An 18,005-nucleotide genomic window follows, 5' to 3' on the forward strand; every position below is an offset into this window, starting at 1 on the left:
AAACATTATGGTGCCCTGAAATGGGGGGGTCTATGTATAAACACTGCTGTAATTTCTACATGGTGAAACCAAAATGTATAAAAATGACCTTTAACCATATAACCATATAACAATTACAGCACGGAAACAGGCCATCTCGACCCTTCTAGTCCGTGCCGAACACATAATCTCCCCTAGTCCCTAGACCTTTAATAAAATCTGACAATGTGCACTTTAACCACATGTGATTTTTTTCTATTACAAATCTCAAAGTGTGGAGTACAGAGGCAAATAAATAAATGATGGGTCTTTGTCCCAAACATTATGGAGGGCACTGTACATTAAATGATACAAATCCGTTAAGTAGTTTTTAAATGTACTTTGAAATGTTTCTTTAATTTTAACGTTGGGTTTGGGTCTTTTTATTAAAAATTCTGAAAACTGAAACCACTGAAACAGAAAACAGATTTAAATTACACTAATAGACTTCAGACTTTTGTCAGGAGCTCAACCTTTTCAAACTTCTATTTATCCGTTGGTAGGAAAAGGTCACTCTAATACTTTCCATGAATCACATGTTTAGTTGTTTGAATACGGCGCAATTACCTAAAATATACAAATGGCACCTTGGTACAAAAAAGAAAGCAAACTGTTAAATATCTGGAAACTGACATCTGGTTATAATTTCACTGTAATGAACAACTTGTTTCTAGACAAAGAAAACCTACAGGGGCCCATTTACACTACAACTGTTCATGATTAATCAAGCACAGGTCTTGTGTCTCCATTATTGCATTCAATTCCCTTTGAATGATGTCCAAGCATGTATGTTTTTTAAATAAAGAATAACACAAGGAATATTGCACAACATCCAAGACTGTTTGGTAGCACAGCTTAAGTAGAAGATAATTTGTATATATGTGAGTGCCCATTGATTCAAACTCCAGAACAAAGGGGAGAGTCATTCAAAGAGCTTATTCAGTATAATGCCCTGCAAAAGTTTATGTTATGCAAGGACAATGCTTTAGAGTACAAGTAAAACTAGAAAGATTTGTCTTGGGAATGTTCTGAGATGTAATATAGATGGGAATATTATTTATTTCTAATACAATATGTGACCACCTCCTCTTCCCCGTGTAATGGACTATGTGGGGGTGGGGAAGGAGGGTGGTTGCGTCTTATTGGTCGTTCTCACAATTTTTTATTGCACAATGCCACATCATACGAGCATGCGACAAGAGACACGAATTTAAAAAGAAGAAAATACTGATTATCTTACATATATTATGAGAGCTGATTTTACCCCGTTAACAAATTATCTTGGGGCAGCTGTTTGTGGGGGACCATTTCTGTCACCTGAAAGTCCAGGGGTTGCGATCATAAAACAAATTGCTATTTAGGTGCAAATGCTACCGCTACGTCAGATGACAGCAGATGTGTCGTTAAAGCCGAATAACAAGTGATCCCGTCACAGGCACTCAACAACTTAGCAAAACTGCCACAAGGCAACAACTTGCATTTAGATCATCCCTTTGACAAAAGGAAACATCCCACAGCAGTTCAAAGATGTATTATTAAACAAGATCTGTCACCAAACCACATATTGAGGCTGATGGCCAAAAGCTTATATGAAGGTTTTATGGAGTGAAAATTAAAAAAAACCCAAAAAACGCAGGTGCTGGAAATCTTAAGTAAAGAGGGAAATGATGCACATATTCAGCATGTAGACAAAAGTGCTGGAGAAACTCAGCGTTTCGGGGAAACGTTGCCGATTTCCTTCGCTCCATAGATGCTGCTGCACCCACTGAGTTTCTCCAGCACTTTTGTCTACCTTCGATTTTCAAGCATCTGCAGTTCCTTCAGCACGTCAGGCTGCATCTGTGGAAAGAGAAGTAAACATTCTTTCAAGCCTATCAGAACGGAAAAGGATATGAGAAGTTTGTACAGGGTGGGTGGGGGAGAGGGTAACTGTGGGGATGAGCTGTCTTCGGGATGGGAGATTGCAACCTGTTTCGATTAATGCAATCAACCTGGCGCGCACAATCAAATAGAACAAGTTGTCCTACAACTTTAGGCTGTGAACGCCGCAGGCAAGAAGAATAAGCTGTATCCCATGGTTATCTGGTTGGTGAGTGGATGGGAACAGTTAGAGAGTGAGATCACAGATAAAAGAATGTGATGTTGCCAAATGCTGATCACGACGACATGTGTGGCACCTCAGTGTGCACAGGTTCTCCACTCCCACAGGAAGAAAAAGAAAAGGGAGGGGGAAATAAAAGAGTCTGAGCCAATGTCACTGTCCCAAAGAATAGTCTTCAATTTGAAAGGTTAACTTTCTTTTGACCCGTGTCTCTGGCACTGAGGCAGCAACTCTACTGCTGCGCCACCGTGCTGCCCTAGGTTAGGTTTTAAGGCAGAGCAAGAAGAATCAGCGAGGTAGAGGATTTAGGGAGGGGATTCCAGAACTGAAGGGCTTGGTAGTTGCAAGCACAATCATCAATCATGGATCCTCAAGAGGTTAGATTTGAAGCAGAGATGTCTTAGAGGGTCTAAGAGGGAACTGCAGATGCTGGAGAATCGAAGGTTACACAGAAAAGCTGGAGAAACTCAGCGGGTGCAGCAGCATCTATGGAGCGAAGGAAATAGGCAACGTTTCGGGCCGGGTCTGAAGAAGGGTTTCGGCCCGAAACGTTGCCTATTTCCTTCGCTCCATAGATGCTGCTGCACCCGCTGAGTTTCTCCAGCTTTTCTGTGTAACCTGTCTTAGAGGGTCATTGGGCTGGAGGAGATTAGAGATTGGAAGGAGTAAAGACACAAAGGGATGCGAATGACACAAATATACGATCATTTATTGATCCAGACCTATATAACATTGGCTTGAAGGAGGAACATTGACCTATAGCGTATAAATGTAGCATAAGGGAAGTCAGCTGGGAATTTGCTAGAATAGGCAAATCAGTAAGCTTGTGTCAAATGTGACACCAAAATTGTGACCTGGCTGGTTTAGGCTCCAGACAACCTCCTGGAAGTTGGCTGCAGAAAATTGCTCAGGCATGAAGTTGCTGGCTGGGACTGAAGACAATGGTTTCAGTCCACTTAATAGTCAATTGCAGGAAATCTGGTTACTCAGTATTGGATGTCAGATTGGCAGTGGTGACGTGAGTAAGTGAAGGATCAACTGCTGTTGATCTAAAAACAGAAAGGCAGATTATTATTTGCATCGTGGTAGACTGGGTAAGGAAACAGTGCAACGGGATCTGGGTGCCATAGATTCTTGCAGATTTACAGTTGGGCAATATGGGAGCAGGCCTCTGACTCAATTTGTCCATGGTGACCAAGATGCTTATTTAAACTAATCGCATTTGCATGTGTTGGGCTTACATCACTCTAAATCTTTCCTTTCAATATACCTGTCTACATCTTTTAAACATTGCAATTGCACCTGGTTCTACATCTCCACTAGCAGTTTGTTCCATGTACACACCAACTTCTGTGTAAAAAAAATTACCCCTCAGATCCCCTTTCAATCATTTCCCTCCATTTTTACACAACCCTAGGAAAAAGACTATGACTATCTACCATATCTATCCACCTCATAATTTTGTATACCACTATAAGGTCACCCCTCAGCCTCCTCTGCCCGTGAAAAAACAGTTTCAGCCTATCCAATCACTCCTTTTAGCTCAAACCCTCCAGTCCAGGTAACCAGTGAATTGACATTCAGTCGAACAGGATACGAGTACAAAAGCAACGTTGCCTGATTGGGACCCCATATGGAGTTTGTGAGCACACTTTGTCTCCTTATCTGAGGAAGGATGTTTTTGTAATGGAAATAATGGGTTAGTTTATTGCATTGATTCTTGGGGTGGCAAGACTGATGTATCAGAATAGACTGCAACTATGATACCTTTATTTATTGGAATTTTGGGGAATGAGAGGGGATCTCATTAAAAAAAAGACCTTAAGAGGACTGGAGACAGCCCAGACATAAGCAATATGTTTCTAATGGTTGGGGAGTCCTGAACCGAAATCACAGCCTCAGGATTGGCGGTTGGCCATTCAGAGAAATGTTTTCACCCAGAGGGAGGAGAAAAAGCAAAATTCTCTACCACAGAAGGTCGTGGAGGCTACGTCTTCACTTAAGAAGGATTGTTATTCATCCATCTCTATATAAGTAATGTGGATATAATGAGAGAAACTGGAAGTCACATAAAAATGTTTAAGAAGGAACTGCAGATGCTGGAAAATCGAAGGTAGATAAAAGTGCTGGAGAAACCAGCGAAGGAAATAGGCAACGTTTCAGGCCAAAACCTTTCTTCAGACCGACACATAAAAATATTGGGTTACATAAGGAGGAGACAATCACAACAACATCTTTTCTCCAAGAGGGCCATGAGTCTTCCTCAAAGGGCAGCAATGCTTTGAATGCTTTTATGGTAGAGGTAAAATGCATTTTTGATAAGGGGTGAAAGGATGCTAGGAGGAGATGTAAGGGGTTACATTTTCTGTATCTGCTTCTAATTCATACATTTTTATGTTAGCCTGATATAGAAACAGTGCATAGTCCACAAGTTCACACATGTACAAAACCAAAATATCCAATTATGAGCATCTCTGTACAGAAGCATGTGGGCAGTAGTAACTTTACTAATATTTCAGTAGATATTTCACAAATCCTGTGCATCACGGCTTGTAGAACTGTCACTGTGACATTGAAAAGTAAAGGGAGTCGATTCCTTAAAGTCTTACCCTACCCTCTGTGATGTATGACAGATCAAATCGTACCAGTCTCAGAAACCAGAGGCAGCTGTAAAACCAGTCTCCAACATGTCATTTCACCAAGATTCAATTGAAACCAAATGGGAATACGCAAGTCAGCACAGCTTATTGAACAGTTCTAACTTGCAAGCAACAACAACCTTTTCCAGAAGATATCGCTTATTAGATGAATCCATTGGAGACAAGCCAAATCTAAATATATCGAGACTGCCGAGGTCTACAGTCAGCCAAAGTATTATTTAACATTCACTCTGTGCTGTCATTTCTCTCCACCCTTTCTTCCTTTCTCTTTTCCAAGGCTCACACTGTCTCTCTCTCTCAAACCTATTTTCCATCCTGTCCTATGAACATTCAACTTTAAAACTACCTCTTGTCCTCTGCTCTTCATCCGCAGGCCTTCATTTGCTTCTCCCTCGAGAATTTGTTCCCCCCCCCCCCCCCCCCCCTCCCGACAGATACTCTTCCACCATAACCATAAATACTGAGACCCAAGGGTGCACGGTAGAGTTGCTGCCTCACAGCGCCAGAGACCTGGATTTGATCTTGACTACAGGTGTGCCAAGCGAGTTTGTACATTCTCCCTGTGACCGTGTAGGTTTTCTCTGGTTGCTCCGGTTTCCTCCCACATTCCTAAGATGTGCAGATTTGGAGGTTGATTGGCTTGAGTGTGTTTGTGTGTGTGTGTGTGTGTGTGTAGGGTAGAACTAGTGTATGGGTGATCATTGGTTGGCACAGACTCAGTGGGCTTACGGGCCTGTATCCAAGCTGCCTCAGCTACGCATGTCAATGACACACCTCACTGAGGATCATTGTGGCATAGTGACTCAGTGATTTATTCAATATATATATATATAGTCATAGTCAGGGTGCTCAGCCCACCAAGTTTCCATTGGCCACCAACCATCCATTTACACTAATCCTACATTTATCTATTCTTCTCACACTTGCATCAACTCTCCTCTAGATTCTACCATTCACTCGCAAACTAAAGCCCAATTTACAGTGGCTGGTTAGCCTCCAATCTGCACGTCTTTGGGATGGAAACTGGAGTACCAGGAACAAACCCGTGTGGTCAGAGAAAACAAGGAATTTCCACAGAACCCAATGTCGGGATGGGCTATGTGAGGCAGTGGCTCTACTAGCTGTGCTTCTACCACCTGCGCCACTGTACTGCCCTCGATATATTCCCTTTCACCCCCTGCCAAAGGCTTTCAACACACTGATAGTTTTTAAAATCCCTTCCCTCATCTCAAGAGGGGGGTGACTCACAGGATTTAACATACTTAAGTCAACTCACTTCCTGAAGTTGAACTGAGTCCCAGTACTAACTAATGTGATACACCAGATACTATCCACCAGTGTTTCATTGTGTCAATTAATACAATGCTAATCTTCTGGGCACAGTCTTTTTGCAATGGTGTCATAAATGTCATTTAATACAATGAAGATGTAAGAACACAATGGTCTAGTGGACCAGTTCGTCAACTTTCATCTCTGTGAAAGCCAAGTTAATATAACAATTGATTCATATTTTAGAATACAGAACGTGGACGAAAATTGAAATATAGTTAGAAAAACAGCCACTAGGAATATTCCAAAGTGAAAGCCTTTGCTTTTAGTTCTGAATTTAGTTCCGTAATCTACCTACATGAGTGCTTCTCCATATTTGGAAATGGTACATCTAGAATTAGGAAGGCAGAGCAATTACCTCGGCTGCCTGTGTCTCCTGGTGTAAAAGTGTCAGTCCAGTAAGATCTTCCAGGAAAGAATGAGAAGAGTTGAAAACATTAGCCAGGAACTGAAAGCCTTCTTTTTCAAAATGGTCAAGGACCTGTGAACAGACAAAGATTGCATTATAGTTAGAATACAATGATAATGAACAAAACTGGAAGATAAACATTAAAACCTTTGTCAGACAACCTAACAAAAGAAAAATAACTTGCTCCAAAATGGACCAAACTCGCACTTGGAAACAAACACCCGCCTCTTTGTTTCTCTTGGAAGGTGTCAATTAACAATTTTCTGAAACTTCCTGCACAATGTTTCCGCAGACACATCCATTTGGACATTTAATGTGTGATCCTGTTACATGAAGGCCTCTTTGGGAGAGATTTGTTTTAGGATAGATCTTTTGATGTTTCATTTGCAAAATACGTGGTCGGAAAGAAACATAAGAGATCCTAATCCTGTGTTTTTTTGATGCATTTTATATCATTGACATTAATACCATTTCCATGGACATAATGGTTATGATCAGAAGCCTGAAAAGTGTTGAGCTTGGAACAATTTCCACCCTCATGAATGCAGGCCATCTATGTGGCAGCACTGTGCCTCGCTTAAAAAAACACCAGGCACTTCTTTGGAACTGTCAGATTGGTTTAGGTTTATTACTGTCACAGTGAAATGCTTCATTTGCAGTAGATTTTATGCACTGTTGTCAGATCCTTGCCACACCTCGAATTGGTATCCATAAGTTACTGCCACAGAACTGCTTGTTTTCCTTTACAAAGAAACCCAGGGCCTGAGCTATGAGAAGAGATTGGTTATGCTACGACTTCATTCTAAAGGGCCTGTCGCATCGTATGAGGTAATTCACGAGTTCTCCCGAGTTTTCCCCAGATTCGAACTCGGGGAATGTCCGTAGCGGGTCCATAGGAGTTCGTGGATGTCTCGTAGCTGCTCGTACAAGTAAAAAGTAACCATTTTTTTCATCACGAGTATTTATTTTAAACTCGTGGACATTTTTTACAGTGTTGAAAAAACATCACGAGTTTACCGGATCCTACCGTTAGTATTATGAGCCGCTACGAGACATCCACAAACTCCTACGGACCCGCTACGGACATTCTCCGAGTTCGAATCAGGGGAAAACTCGGGAGAACTCTTGAATTACCTCGTACAGTGGGACAGGCCCTTAAGGAGCACAAGAGGCTGAGGGGTGATCTTATAAAGACATATAAAATCATGAGGGGGGTGGGGTAAATGCGTGGACTTTTTCCTTAGGTTAGGAGAATCAATCAGGGGCATAAGTTTAAGGTGAGAATGGAAAGATTTAATAGGAAACCGCGAGGCAACCTTCACACACAGAGTAGTGGATATATGGAACTAGCTGCCTGACGAAGAAGTTGAAGCTGACACAAAACAACTTTTAAACAGACATCTGGAGAGGCTCATGGATGGATAGGTTTGAAGAGATATGGGACAAACAGTCCCATATCTCTAACACAGATATGGAACCAGCTAGATGGGAAGCCTTGGTTTGCTTTTCGAGTTGGGGTGAAGGGCCTCTTCCTGTGCTGTATGACTCTAAGTAGCCAGGTAAGTGGCAAATGATAAATGTAAAATCCTAGGGCCTGCATATCAAACTTTCTGACAAACCAGACTTAACATTCTCTTGATCCACAAACTGAACATGTGCCAGACTCTAATACTAACGACTACTAACAACATTTACTGCAGGGGATCAGATACCCAAGGAATACTGTAAGGTGGTGGGCTGTCTCAGTAAAATAAATAAATCACAGGATTCTAGTCCAGTTGACAGAAATGGATAAAATACAGTGTGGTTACACACTGGGGAAAGGTGTAATTTGCAAGAGGAACAACGGTATTTTATACTTTGCCACTTTGTAATATGTGATTGATGTCCACTGCCTCAAACTCATGCAATGACTCATGCTAACTACATGTCAATAATCCAAACAACTCAATGATAGTTATTCTGTTTAAAAAAAAACTTAAATGTGTGTTTCATCATAAAGCACCCAGTTCTGATGCAATATATATAATGGAGTGATTGCTGCACTTCACTCTAATCTTTAAGTGTTTGCAGCAATTTATCAATTACTTGTCAATTATTGGATTCATTGGAGGTGGTCTCAGAGGGGAGGATGCTCCTCAAACTGCGGAGCATCTTGGACAATACAGCTCACCTCCTCCATGACACACTGGTCAACATGAAGAGTTCTTTCAGCAACAGACTAGTTCCACCTAGAAGCAGCACAGAAAGCCACAGGACATCCTTTTTCCCTGTGGTTAGCTGACATAGTGTAGCGGTGGGGCTGGAAAGTCAGAACCCTCGTCATTGGCCGGCACGGTCACGTGACCGCGGGGGTTCGTTCGTGGGCTTTTAGCCAGTTATTCAGCGCTTCTCCCAGCGACAGGAGCTGTGTTTGTAAGCTCAGCTAGGCATGCGGTTTTCACAAGTTTTGTAAATAAAAACTATTTCACTCAACCTGCATTGTCTTGCTTCAGTGGTGACCCCGACGATCCAAACGTTTTTCGGGTCTAAACATGAACGCCGCTGAAAACCTCAACGCCAACCTCGCCCAGTAGAACACGGTTTCACTTAAACTGCCCATTTTCTGTGCGGTTCAGCCACATGTGTGGTTTCAGCTCATCGAGGCCCAGTTCGAGATCTGCCAGATTGTAGCGGATTCCACCCGGTATTTCTACGCGGTGGGTGCACTCAGCCAGGACACCGCCACCCGTTTGCTCTCTTATCTGCAGAATCCGCCCGCCACCAATAAATATGAGGGTCTCAAGGCGCTGCTGCTGCGTACCTTCGGGCTCAGCCACCGCGATCGCGTGGCCCGGCTTTTACACATCGACTGCCTCGGCGATCGTAAGCTGTCGGTGTTAATGAGCGAGATGCTGTCGCTCATGGGCGGCCACCAGCCTTGTCTCCTGTTTGAGCAGGCTTTCCTGGAGCAAATGCCCGATGACATCCGCCTGCTCCTCGCCAGGTGTGACTTTGCTGACTCCCTGCAGCTCGCCGAACGGGCGGACGAGCTGTGGCTCGCCAAGCAGTAGGACTGTGTTCCCATCAGCTGGGTGTCCGCGCCTACGCAACAGCCTCGACGGACGTTCCACCATCGGCCGACAGCGCCGCGCCGCAGCCGACCGACAAGGATCACAGTAAGCGCCAGTGGTGTTATTACCACCAACGCTGGGGTGCCAGAAACATCGCCTCTACACCCGGGACCGCCATTCTGGGCTCTGATTTCTAGTGGACACTGAGGCTGAGCTCAGCATCTTACCTCTGCCCGGGGTCGATACTCGTGCTGGTAAGACAGGCCCTGCCATGACCGCTGTCAACGGCAGCCCCATCCGCACGTAATGTACTCGCACCGTTTCCCTCGTTTTAGACTCTCGCTGTTACTCGTGGCCGTTTATGATTGCGGATGTCTCCCAGCCACTGCTAGGCGCCGATTTTTTATGGGCCTTTTCCCTCCTGGTTGACGTCTGGGGCCAGCACCTCGTTCATCCGGAGTCCCTCCCGCACGCTTCACCGCGGCCCGCGGTTTCCTCCTGCCCGCATCTTGGATCGGTGTCGGATGCGGATGGCCGAGTTTTCAGAGATCCTGACCCTTCAGTTTCACCCGGCCACCCCTCAGTATGGGAATCGTCCATCACATCCTTACCACCGGCCCTCCGCTTCACGCACATGTGCGCAGGATCCCGCCTGACAAGCTGCGGTTGGCTAAGGAGGAGTTTCAGCGGATGGAGGACATGGGTATTGTGCGGCGCTCTAACAGCCCACGTGCTTCTCCACTCCATATGGTTCCCAAGTCGTCCGGCCGGTGGAGGCCGTGTGGGGACTACCGTCGTCTTAACACCATCACGACCGCTGTTCGCTACCCAGTCCGCACATCCAAGACCACAGCCCACTTGGAAGGGGCTACAATTTTCTCCAAGGTGGATCTGGTGTGCGGGTACCACCAGATCCCAGTCCACCCCGATGATGTGCCCAAGACCGCCATCATGACCCCGTTCGGCCTGTTTGAGTGGTTGCGGATGACTTTAGGCCTCAAGAATGCTGCGCAGGCTTTTCAGCGGCTTACGGACATGGTCGGCCGGGGATTGGACTTTATATTTATTTACCTGGATGACATTCTGGTTGCCAGCGGCTCCCGCCAGCAGCACTGTGCACCCCTCTGGGTACTGTTCCATTGGCTCCGGGACCACAGGCTCATTATTAACGTCACCAAGTGCCAGTTTGGTCTCGGCTCCATTTCCTTCCACGGACAACACGTTACCCCACAAGACGCTAATCCTCTCCCTGCCAAAGTGGAGGCGATTCAGCAGTTTCCCCGGCCGTACACCATTAGAGGGCTCCAGGAGTTCATGGGGAGGATTAATTTTTATCATCGTTTTGTGCCGGTGGCGGCCCGGGTCATGCGGCCTTTGTTCTAGTGCCTGGCCGGCAAACCGCGGGTCCTGGTGTGGGACGCCGAGACCAAGGCCGCTTTTGACGGTGCCAAGGAGGCGCTGGCCCACGCCACCATGCTCGTGCACCTGCGGGCTGCTGCCCCAACCGCCTCGCTGTTGACGCTTCGGATGCTGCCGTCGGGGGGATCCTCGAGCAGTTTATCGATTGTCACTGGCAGCCGCTTGCCTTTTTCTGCCGGCACCTGCGACCCCCACTGAAGGAACTACAGTGCATTCAACCGTGAACTCCTTTATTTGTCTGTCCAGCATTTCAGGTATTTCCTGGAGGGCAGGCCCTTCACGGCGTTTACCAACCACAAGCCCGTGACGTTTACATTCACGAAGGTGTCCGACCCCTGGTCTGCTCGCCAACAGCGGCATCTGGCGTTTGTCTCCGAGTTTACTACCGATGTCCGGCATGTGGAGGGAAAACTTAACCAGGTATCGCATCCTGCGGTCCATGCCGTGCTGTCCGTGGCCCGTATTCTGGGCTGGCTGCTGCGCAACGGGATGGGGACGAGATGATAGCCTATCGTGATGCTGTTTCGGGGTTGGTGTTATAAGATGTCCTGCTCAGACCCTCAGGTGTAACAGTTCTGTGTGATGTCTCCACTGGGCAGCCGCGGCCCATCATCCCTGTGCTCGACTCCATCCACGGTCTGGCCCACCCTTCCATCTGGGCGACTTCTGCGTTGGTGGCGGCCAAGTTCGTCTGGCAGTGCCTCCACAGGCAGGTTGGGGCCTGGGCCACAGCCTGCATTCCCTGCCAGAAGTCCAAGATTCAGCGGCATGTACGTGCGCTGCTCCAGGATTTCGTTGTCCCTCAACACCGGTTTGAGCACATTCATGTCGACCTGGTGGGTCCTCTGCCAACGTCCCGGGGTGTCACCCACCTGCTCACGATTGTGGATCGTTTCACACGGTGGTCCGATGCCATCCTTCTCCCTAACTGCGACTTGTGCTTGGGCTCCCGCGGCCCACTGGGTAGCACGTTTTGGAGTTCCTGCTGACATCCCTTCAGGCCGAGGTGCCCAGTCCACCTCTGCCCTGTGGTCGGCCATGGCTCAGCTGTACAGTGCGCTGCTGCATCATACAACTGCGTACCATCCTCAGGCCAACGGGTTAGTGGAGTGGTTTCACCGGCACCTGAGGTCCGCGTTTAAAGCACGTGCCCTGACTGGGTGGATGCGTTGCCATGGGTGTTGCTGGGGATCCACACTAAGGCGGATTTGGACACATCCTCTACGGAGCTGGTGTACGGATCCCCGCTGAGGGTGCCTGGTGATTTCATTCCTGCAGTTCGGGGGCCGCAGGAGCCCACTTCGTCTGTGCTGGCGCACCTTCGGGTGAAAGTGGGTGGACTGGCTCCTGTTCCAACATCTCTCCACGGTGTTGCTCCTTCTTACGTTCTACCTGCGCTCTAGGATTGCCATTTTGTTTTCATCTGCAGTGACTGGCATCGGACTGCACTGCAGTGGCCTTTGTTAGGGTCCTTTCAGGGTGTTGCGGCCGGGCCGGGAGGAGATAGTTTCGGTGGCCCGCCTCAAGCCCGGGCATCTGGATGTCGACAGCCCGGCGTAGAGGTCGTCCGCTGGCCATCCCACTCTCGCCGGTTGCACCTGTTGAGCCTGTTATGCCAGTTCCCCCTGTCCCAACACGGTCTGGCTGCCTGCTTCGGACTCCTGCTCGTTTCCTTTCCTCTGGTTCTGGGGGGTGGGGGGGGGGGGCCTGCAGCGGCACCTAGTGGTGGGGCTGGCAAGTCAGAACCCCCGTCATTGGTCGGCACGGTGGCATGACCGCAGGGGTTCATTCGTGGGCTTTAAGCCAGTTATTCAGCGCTCCTCCCAGCGACAGGAGCCGTGTTTGTAAGCTCAGCTAGGCATGTGGTTGTCATGAGTTTTGGTTTTGTTTTCTGTAAATAAAAACTTTTTCACTCAACCTGTCTGGTCTTGCTTCAATAGACTATTATTGTTATTATTGCACTATTATGTGTGCGCATGAGTGTATGTGTATGTGTATATATAATTTCACGTTTCACGTATCGTGTTGTGTTCTCTGGCTGGAGGCAGACGAAATTCCCTCCTGGAACAAATGAAGTGCTATTGTATCGTATCATATCGTATTGTACAGGACATTGCCAGTTCCAGCCTCCTAACTGGCCGTAGATCCTGATAAACCTCACAAAAATGTCTGTGACTATCTGCTTCGTTATGCACTGGATTTTTTCAGTTTAATCTATTTGATTACAATTTTTCTGGCAATAAAACAAAGAATAGATTACATTTTCAAATGGATTAAAAAATATGATATCCACAGACATTTCTGCAATCTTTAGACACACGTATAATCTTAATCCTTGGGGGAAATAAGCTAAGTCATGATTAAGTGATCTCAAACAAAACTTTTAAAAGCTTCGGCAATTTACAAAGTGGTGTCCCATTATGAGAAAGAGTGCCCAAATTTATTTTAATGTCAGAGGTTATGGGGAGAAGGCAGGATAATGGGGTTAGAAGAGATAGATCAGCCATGATTGAATGGCGGTATACACTTGATGGGCCGAATGACCTAATTTTACTACTATAACATGATCTTTAATGAGGGCTTGAGTAGGGCAGTTCATGAGGATGTCTACCAGGTTGAATAAGGTCAGAGACAGAAGAGATGCTCTGAGGCTAAAGCTTAACTGTTGGACCAGAAGTTATGAGAGAGCATCTTTTCCTCTTTAAAATGCAAGTCAAATTCCCCCCTCTGATTCTCATTGACTTGCTGCTTAGTCTACCTTTAGAGTCAGCCAATAATCTCCAACAAACCAAACTACTGTCTTTCAAAACGGTACACTTTCAGCTCAATGTGGGCAAGTCCTTTTCTTCTTCAGCAGTCCCTTGAGATAGGCAATGATTCCACTCCAGCTATGCAAGGTCTATATAGGTCACACAGATAGACACAACAAGCTGGAGTAATTCAGCGGGACAGGCAGCATCTCTGGAGAGAAAGAATGGGTAACGTTTCGGATCGAGACCATTCTTCAGACTGGTTCGGGATAAGGTAAATGAGAGGTAAAGACAATGATGTGGAGAGGTATATAACAATGAATGAAAGATATTCAAAAACGTAACAATGATAAAGGAAACAGGCCATTGTAAGCTGTTTGTAGGGTGAAAAAGAGAAGCTAGTGCGACTTGGATGGGGGAGGGATAGAGAGATAGGGAATGCCGGGGCTATGTGAAGTTTTGTGTCACACTTTGGGAAGGTGGTGCCTGACATGAATTGGGTCCCTTGAGGCTGCTGGGCGATCGTATGAAGTAGCCTCAATGTCTATGAAGTAGCTGAATGTTCCTTCTCCATTTTCAATGAACATGAGCCCGGGATTCCTATGAGTTGGTGGGATGTTACACTCAGGAGAATGCCCTTGAGCCTTTTCTTAAGTCCACCTGGTGATCTCTTGATGTGATAGAGCTTGGAATAGTGTATCTGCTTTGGGGGTCTGACGTTGGGTGTGTAAATGACAAGGCCTGCCTATTGGATCATTGAGGTCAATTAGAACCTTGCTGTTGGAGACAATGGCTAGAGCAAGGATGCTAATGTTAGTTAACTAATTCTACCAATGGATTTGGTAGAAACAGCTGTGCTTCGAGGCACCTACTGTGGGTAGGAGTGTATGGGAGGGGGACGGGGGGAAGGAAAGGGGCAGAGATTTGTTTTTCAATAGACTGTGGGGTTTGCGCTGAGTTTGAGATCTTGATTTGGTTTAGTTGCGTTTAGAGATACAGCACGGAATCAAGCCCTCCGAGTCCGTGCCGACCAGCAATCTCCGTACACCAGTACGATCCTACACACTAGGAACAATTAACAACTTTTCCCCAAAGCCAATTAATCTAAAGTCTTTATCTTTAAACTAGCTCCTTGTGGGTGAGGCCTAGGAGTTAAATCCTCTCATAGTCCATATATTTCCCATCTCTATCTCATACGCCTCACATTTAACCCCTCATTCACAATCCCTAACGTCTTCCCTGGGATCCACTCAATTACAATGTGAAACACGTCTCAGTAGAAGAACAGGAATACTGCCCCCCCCCCCCCCCCCCCCCTCAGTGTCACCCAGATCCTGTGCTCAAGTCTCTGAAATAGGGCCTGAACCAACAGTAAGGTGTCTCACTGACTGGAACGCCACCACTTAGCCATGACTGCCAGCTTGAAAAATGAGGATGAACAATCATCCTCACACAAAGTAAAACTGGTGTTCCTGAGCTATTAACATTATACACATTGTCTAACAATAAACCAGGTAAAACAATGGATATAAAATGGTGATCATGCAACAGAACATTTCCATTGAGCCATTAATGGAGGGACACGTTACTTTGCACTGTTTTTCCACGTTATGTCCACAAGATAATAACTCCAGAGCTGGTTCTTGTTCCAGGGGCACTAGCAAGTTTCTAGTATTTCCATCTAAATTACAATGAATACCATCGGGAGTTTAAGATTAATCTAAGCGGCAATTTCCCATGTAAATGCCTGGAAATTAATTTCTATGGGTAATTTTCTCCATTACATATTAAACTGTACAATGCTACTTACAGCAGGTGCCTCAACGCGCATGCATCTACAAAATCCTTCGCATCCGTCACAGAATAAGTTGAAGCCAACTTCTGCACAAGTTTGTGCAACTTATGCACAAGTTTTGAATTTGGACAGACAGACTGAAATGGGAGTATTCAGAAGGGAGTACAATACTAGAAGCACTGAAATTGAATATTAAATCTGGAAGGCTGACTGAAGTTGAGGTGATGTTCCTCCAAATTACTTTGGACCTGTTATATATCAGCGCAGAAGACCAGACAGACAGACAGACAGACAGGCAGGTCGGCGTGGGGGTGGTATGAAGAGCTAAAGTGGTCAACAGAAGCTCAGGATGAATGCAAGTATGCCATGTGGCAGTCATCCAACCTTTGTTCAGAGTCTCAATTACACAGGAGACCACATTGTGAACACCCAATGCAGTAGATTAGATTGGAAGAAGTACAACTGAATCACTGCCTCACAAAGATGTGAAACCTGGCAAATCTGCAGCCTTTCAATTTTCCTTTAAATCTGTTCTTTTGATCTTGATATGAATGTACTCCACTTTCCCCCCCAAAGCAAATAAACGGAAGTAAAAATATTTATTCACAGCAGTATAAATGTTAACAACTGCACAAAACATTAATCATTAGGACAGGCTGATGTAGTTCAAATAGCTAATTTACAATAAGGATCCATCATAAAGACTGGAATAAAGCATGCTATTTTCTGGATGGTCATTTACACCAATGAAAACATAACGAATACTTTAAAGGCACTAAAAACGAGCGTGTACAAATGAGACAGCAGCACAATGCTTTGAAGCTCAGTGGGAGAATAGGTGTGGAGAATGTCTCCCACTCACACTAATGCTGGGAGGGTTTAGGAAACAAGAAAGAAAAATGAATAAGCTGGGAAACCATGCACTCCTGCAGTCTATGATGAAGTATTATCATTGTTGATATAAAAGGAGAATTATAAAACATATAAAGAGCTTGCTTAAATATCAGAAGAATGATTTTCATTTTAAACCTGGGCAAGGATCAGTGATGCAACAGGAGATTTTTTAATTCAGGGGGTTCTCACTAGCTCAGCATCTGTGGAGAGATAATTTCTCAGTAGGTCAGCAACTGTGGAAGGTAAATGGAGTTAACATTTCAGATCAGTGACTTTGCAATTCGCAACGTGTGAGAAAACAAGCATATTTTAACTCGCAAAGAAGGGTTCAAGGAGGAAAGAATAAAATAGATCTGCGATATATGATGGAGACCAAGAGAATCCAAAAGACAAATTGTGTTGCTGTCACCGACAAGATATCAGTGTACACCTATAGATAAGAGTCAGGAAGTCATGATGCAATTTTACAGGGCTTTGGGTAGGCTGTATTTGGTGTATTGCATGCAGTTCTGTTTTCCCCATTACAGGAAGGATGTGGAGGCATTGGAAAGATTGAAGAGGGGGTTTACCATAATGTTGTCTGGATTATGTGGTATTAGCTACAGGGCGCGGTTGGCCAGACTTGGATTGTTTTCCCCGGATCCCCGGAGATTGTGGGGAGACCTGACAGAAATATGTTGGATGAGAACGTACATGGCAAGCTGAACAAGCTTGCAGATGATACTGGAGTTTAGAAGGATGAGGGGGTTCTCATAGAAGCATATAAAATTATAAAAGGACTAGACAAGCTAGATGCAGGAAAATCTTTCCCAATGTTGGCCGAGTCCAGAACCAGGGGCCACAGTCTTAGAATAAAGGGGAGGCCATTTAAGACTGAGGTGAGAGAAAAAAAAAATTCACCCAGAGAGTTGTGAATTTGTGGAATTCCCTGCCATAGAGGGCAGTGGAGGCCAAGTCACTGGATGAATTTAGGAGAGAGTTAGATAGAGCTCTAGGGGCTAGTGAAATCAAGGGATATGGGGAGAAGGCAGGCACGGGTTATTGATTGGCGACGATCAGCCATGAACACAATGAATGGCGGTGCTGGCTCAAAGGGCCGAATGGCCTCCTCCTGCACCTATTTTCTATGATACAAAAGTGGGTGGTATTGGAAATAGTGAAGATGGGTGTGAAAAATTGCAACAGGATCTTGATCGGTTGGCCAGCTGGGCTGAGAAATGGTTGATGGAATTTATTTAATACAGCAAAATGTGAGGTGTTTGGGAACTCTAACATGGGCAGGATCTACACTGAATGGTAGGGCTCTGGGTAGTGTTGTAGAGCAAAGGGATCGAGGAGCACAGGTACATGGTTCCTTGAAGGTGGCATCACAGGCAGGTAGGGTGGTCAAAAAAGGCTTTGGCACATGGGCTACATGAGTCAGAGTATTGAGTATAGAAGCTGGGACGTCATGTTGCAGTTGTGTACGACGTTTGTGAAGCCACATTTAGCGTATTGTGTTCAGTTCCAGGCACCATTTTATAGGAAAGATGTTGTCAAGCTGGAAAAGGTACAAAGAATATTTACAGAGGGCTGAG

At 45.6% G+C, this 18,005-nt stretch overlaps 1 protein-coding gene across 1 annotated transcript in view; it reads right to left on the minus strand.

Annotated features, from left to right (window-relative positions):
- The window catches only part of atg7 (ATG7 autophagy related 7 homolog (S. cerevisiae)), a 204,506-nt gene that overhangs the window by 94,826 nt on the left and 91,675 nt on the right, over positions 1–18,005 (minus strand). Inside the window, exon 17 of the mRNA XM_055648235.1 lies at positions 6,467–6,589. Within this exon, the coding sequence (XP_055504210.1) occupies positions 6,467–6,589 (123 nt within the window). The remainder of the gene's footprint in view (positions 1–6,466; positions 6,590–18,005) is intronic.

This window comes from Leucoraja erinacea, chromosome 16 (genome assembly GCF_028641065.1).
Source record: "Leucoraja erinacea ecotype New England chromosome 16, Leri_hhj_1, whole genome shotgun sequence".
NCBI classification, from domain to species: Eukaryota; Metazoa; Chordata; class Chondrichthyes; order Rajiformes; family Rajidae; genus Leucoraja; species Leucoraja erinaceus.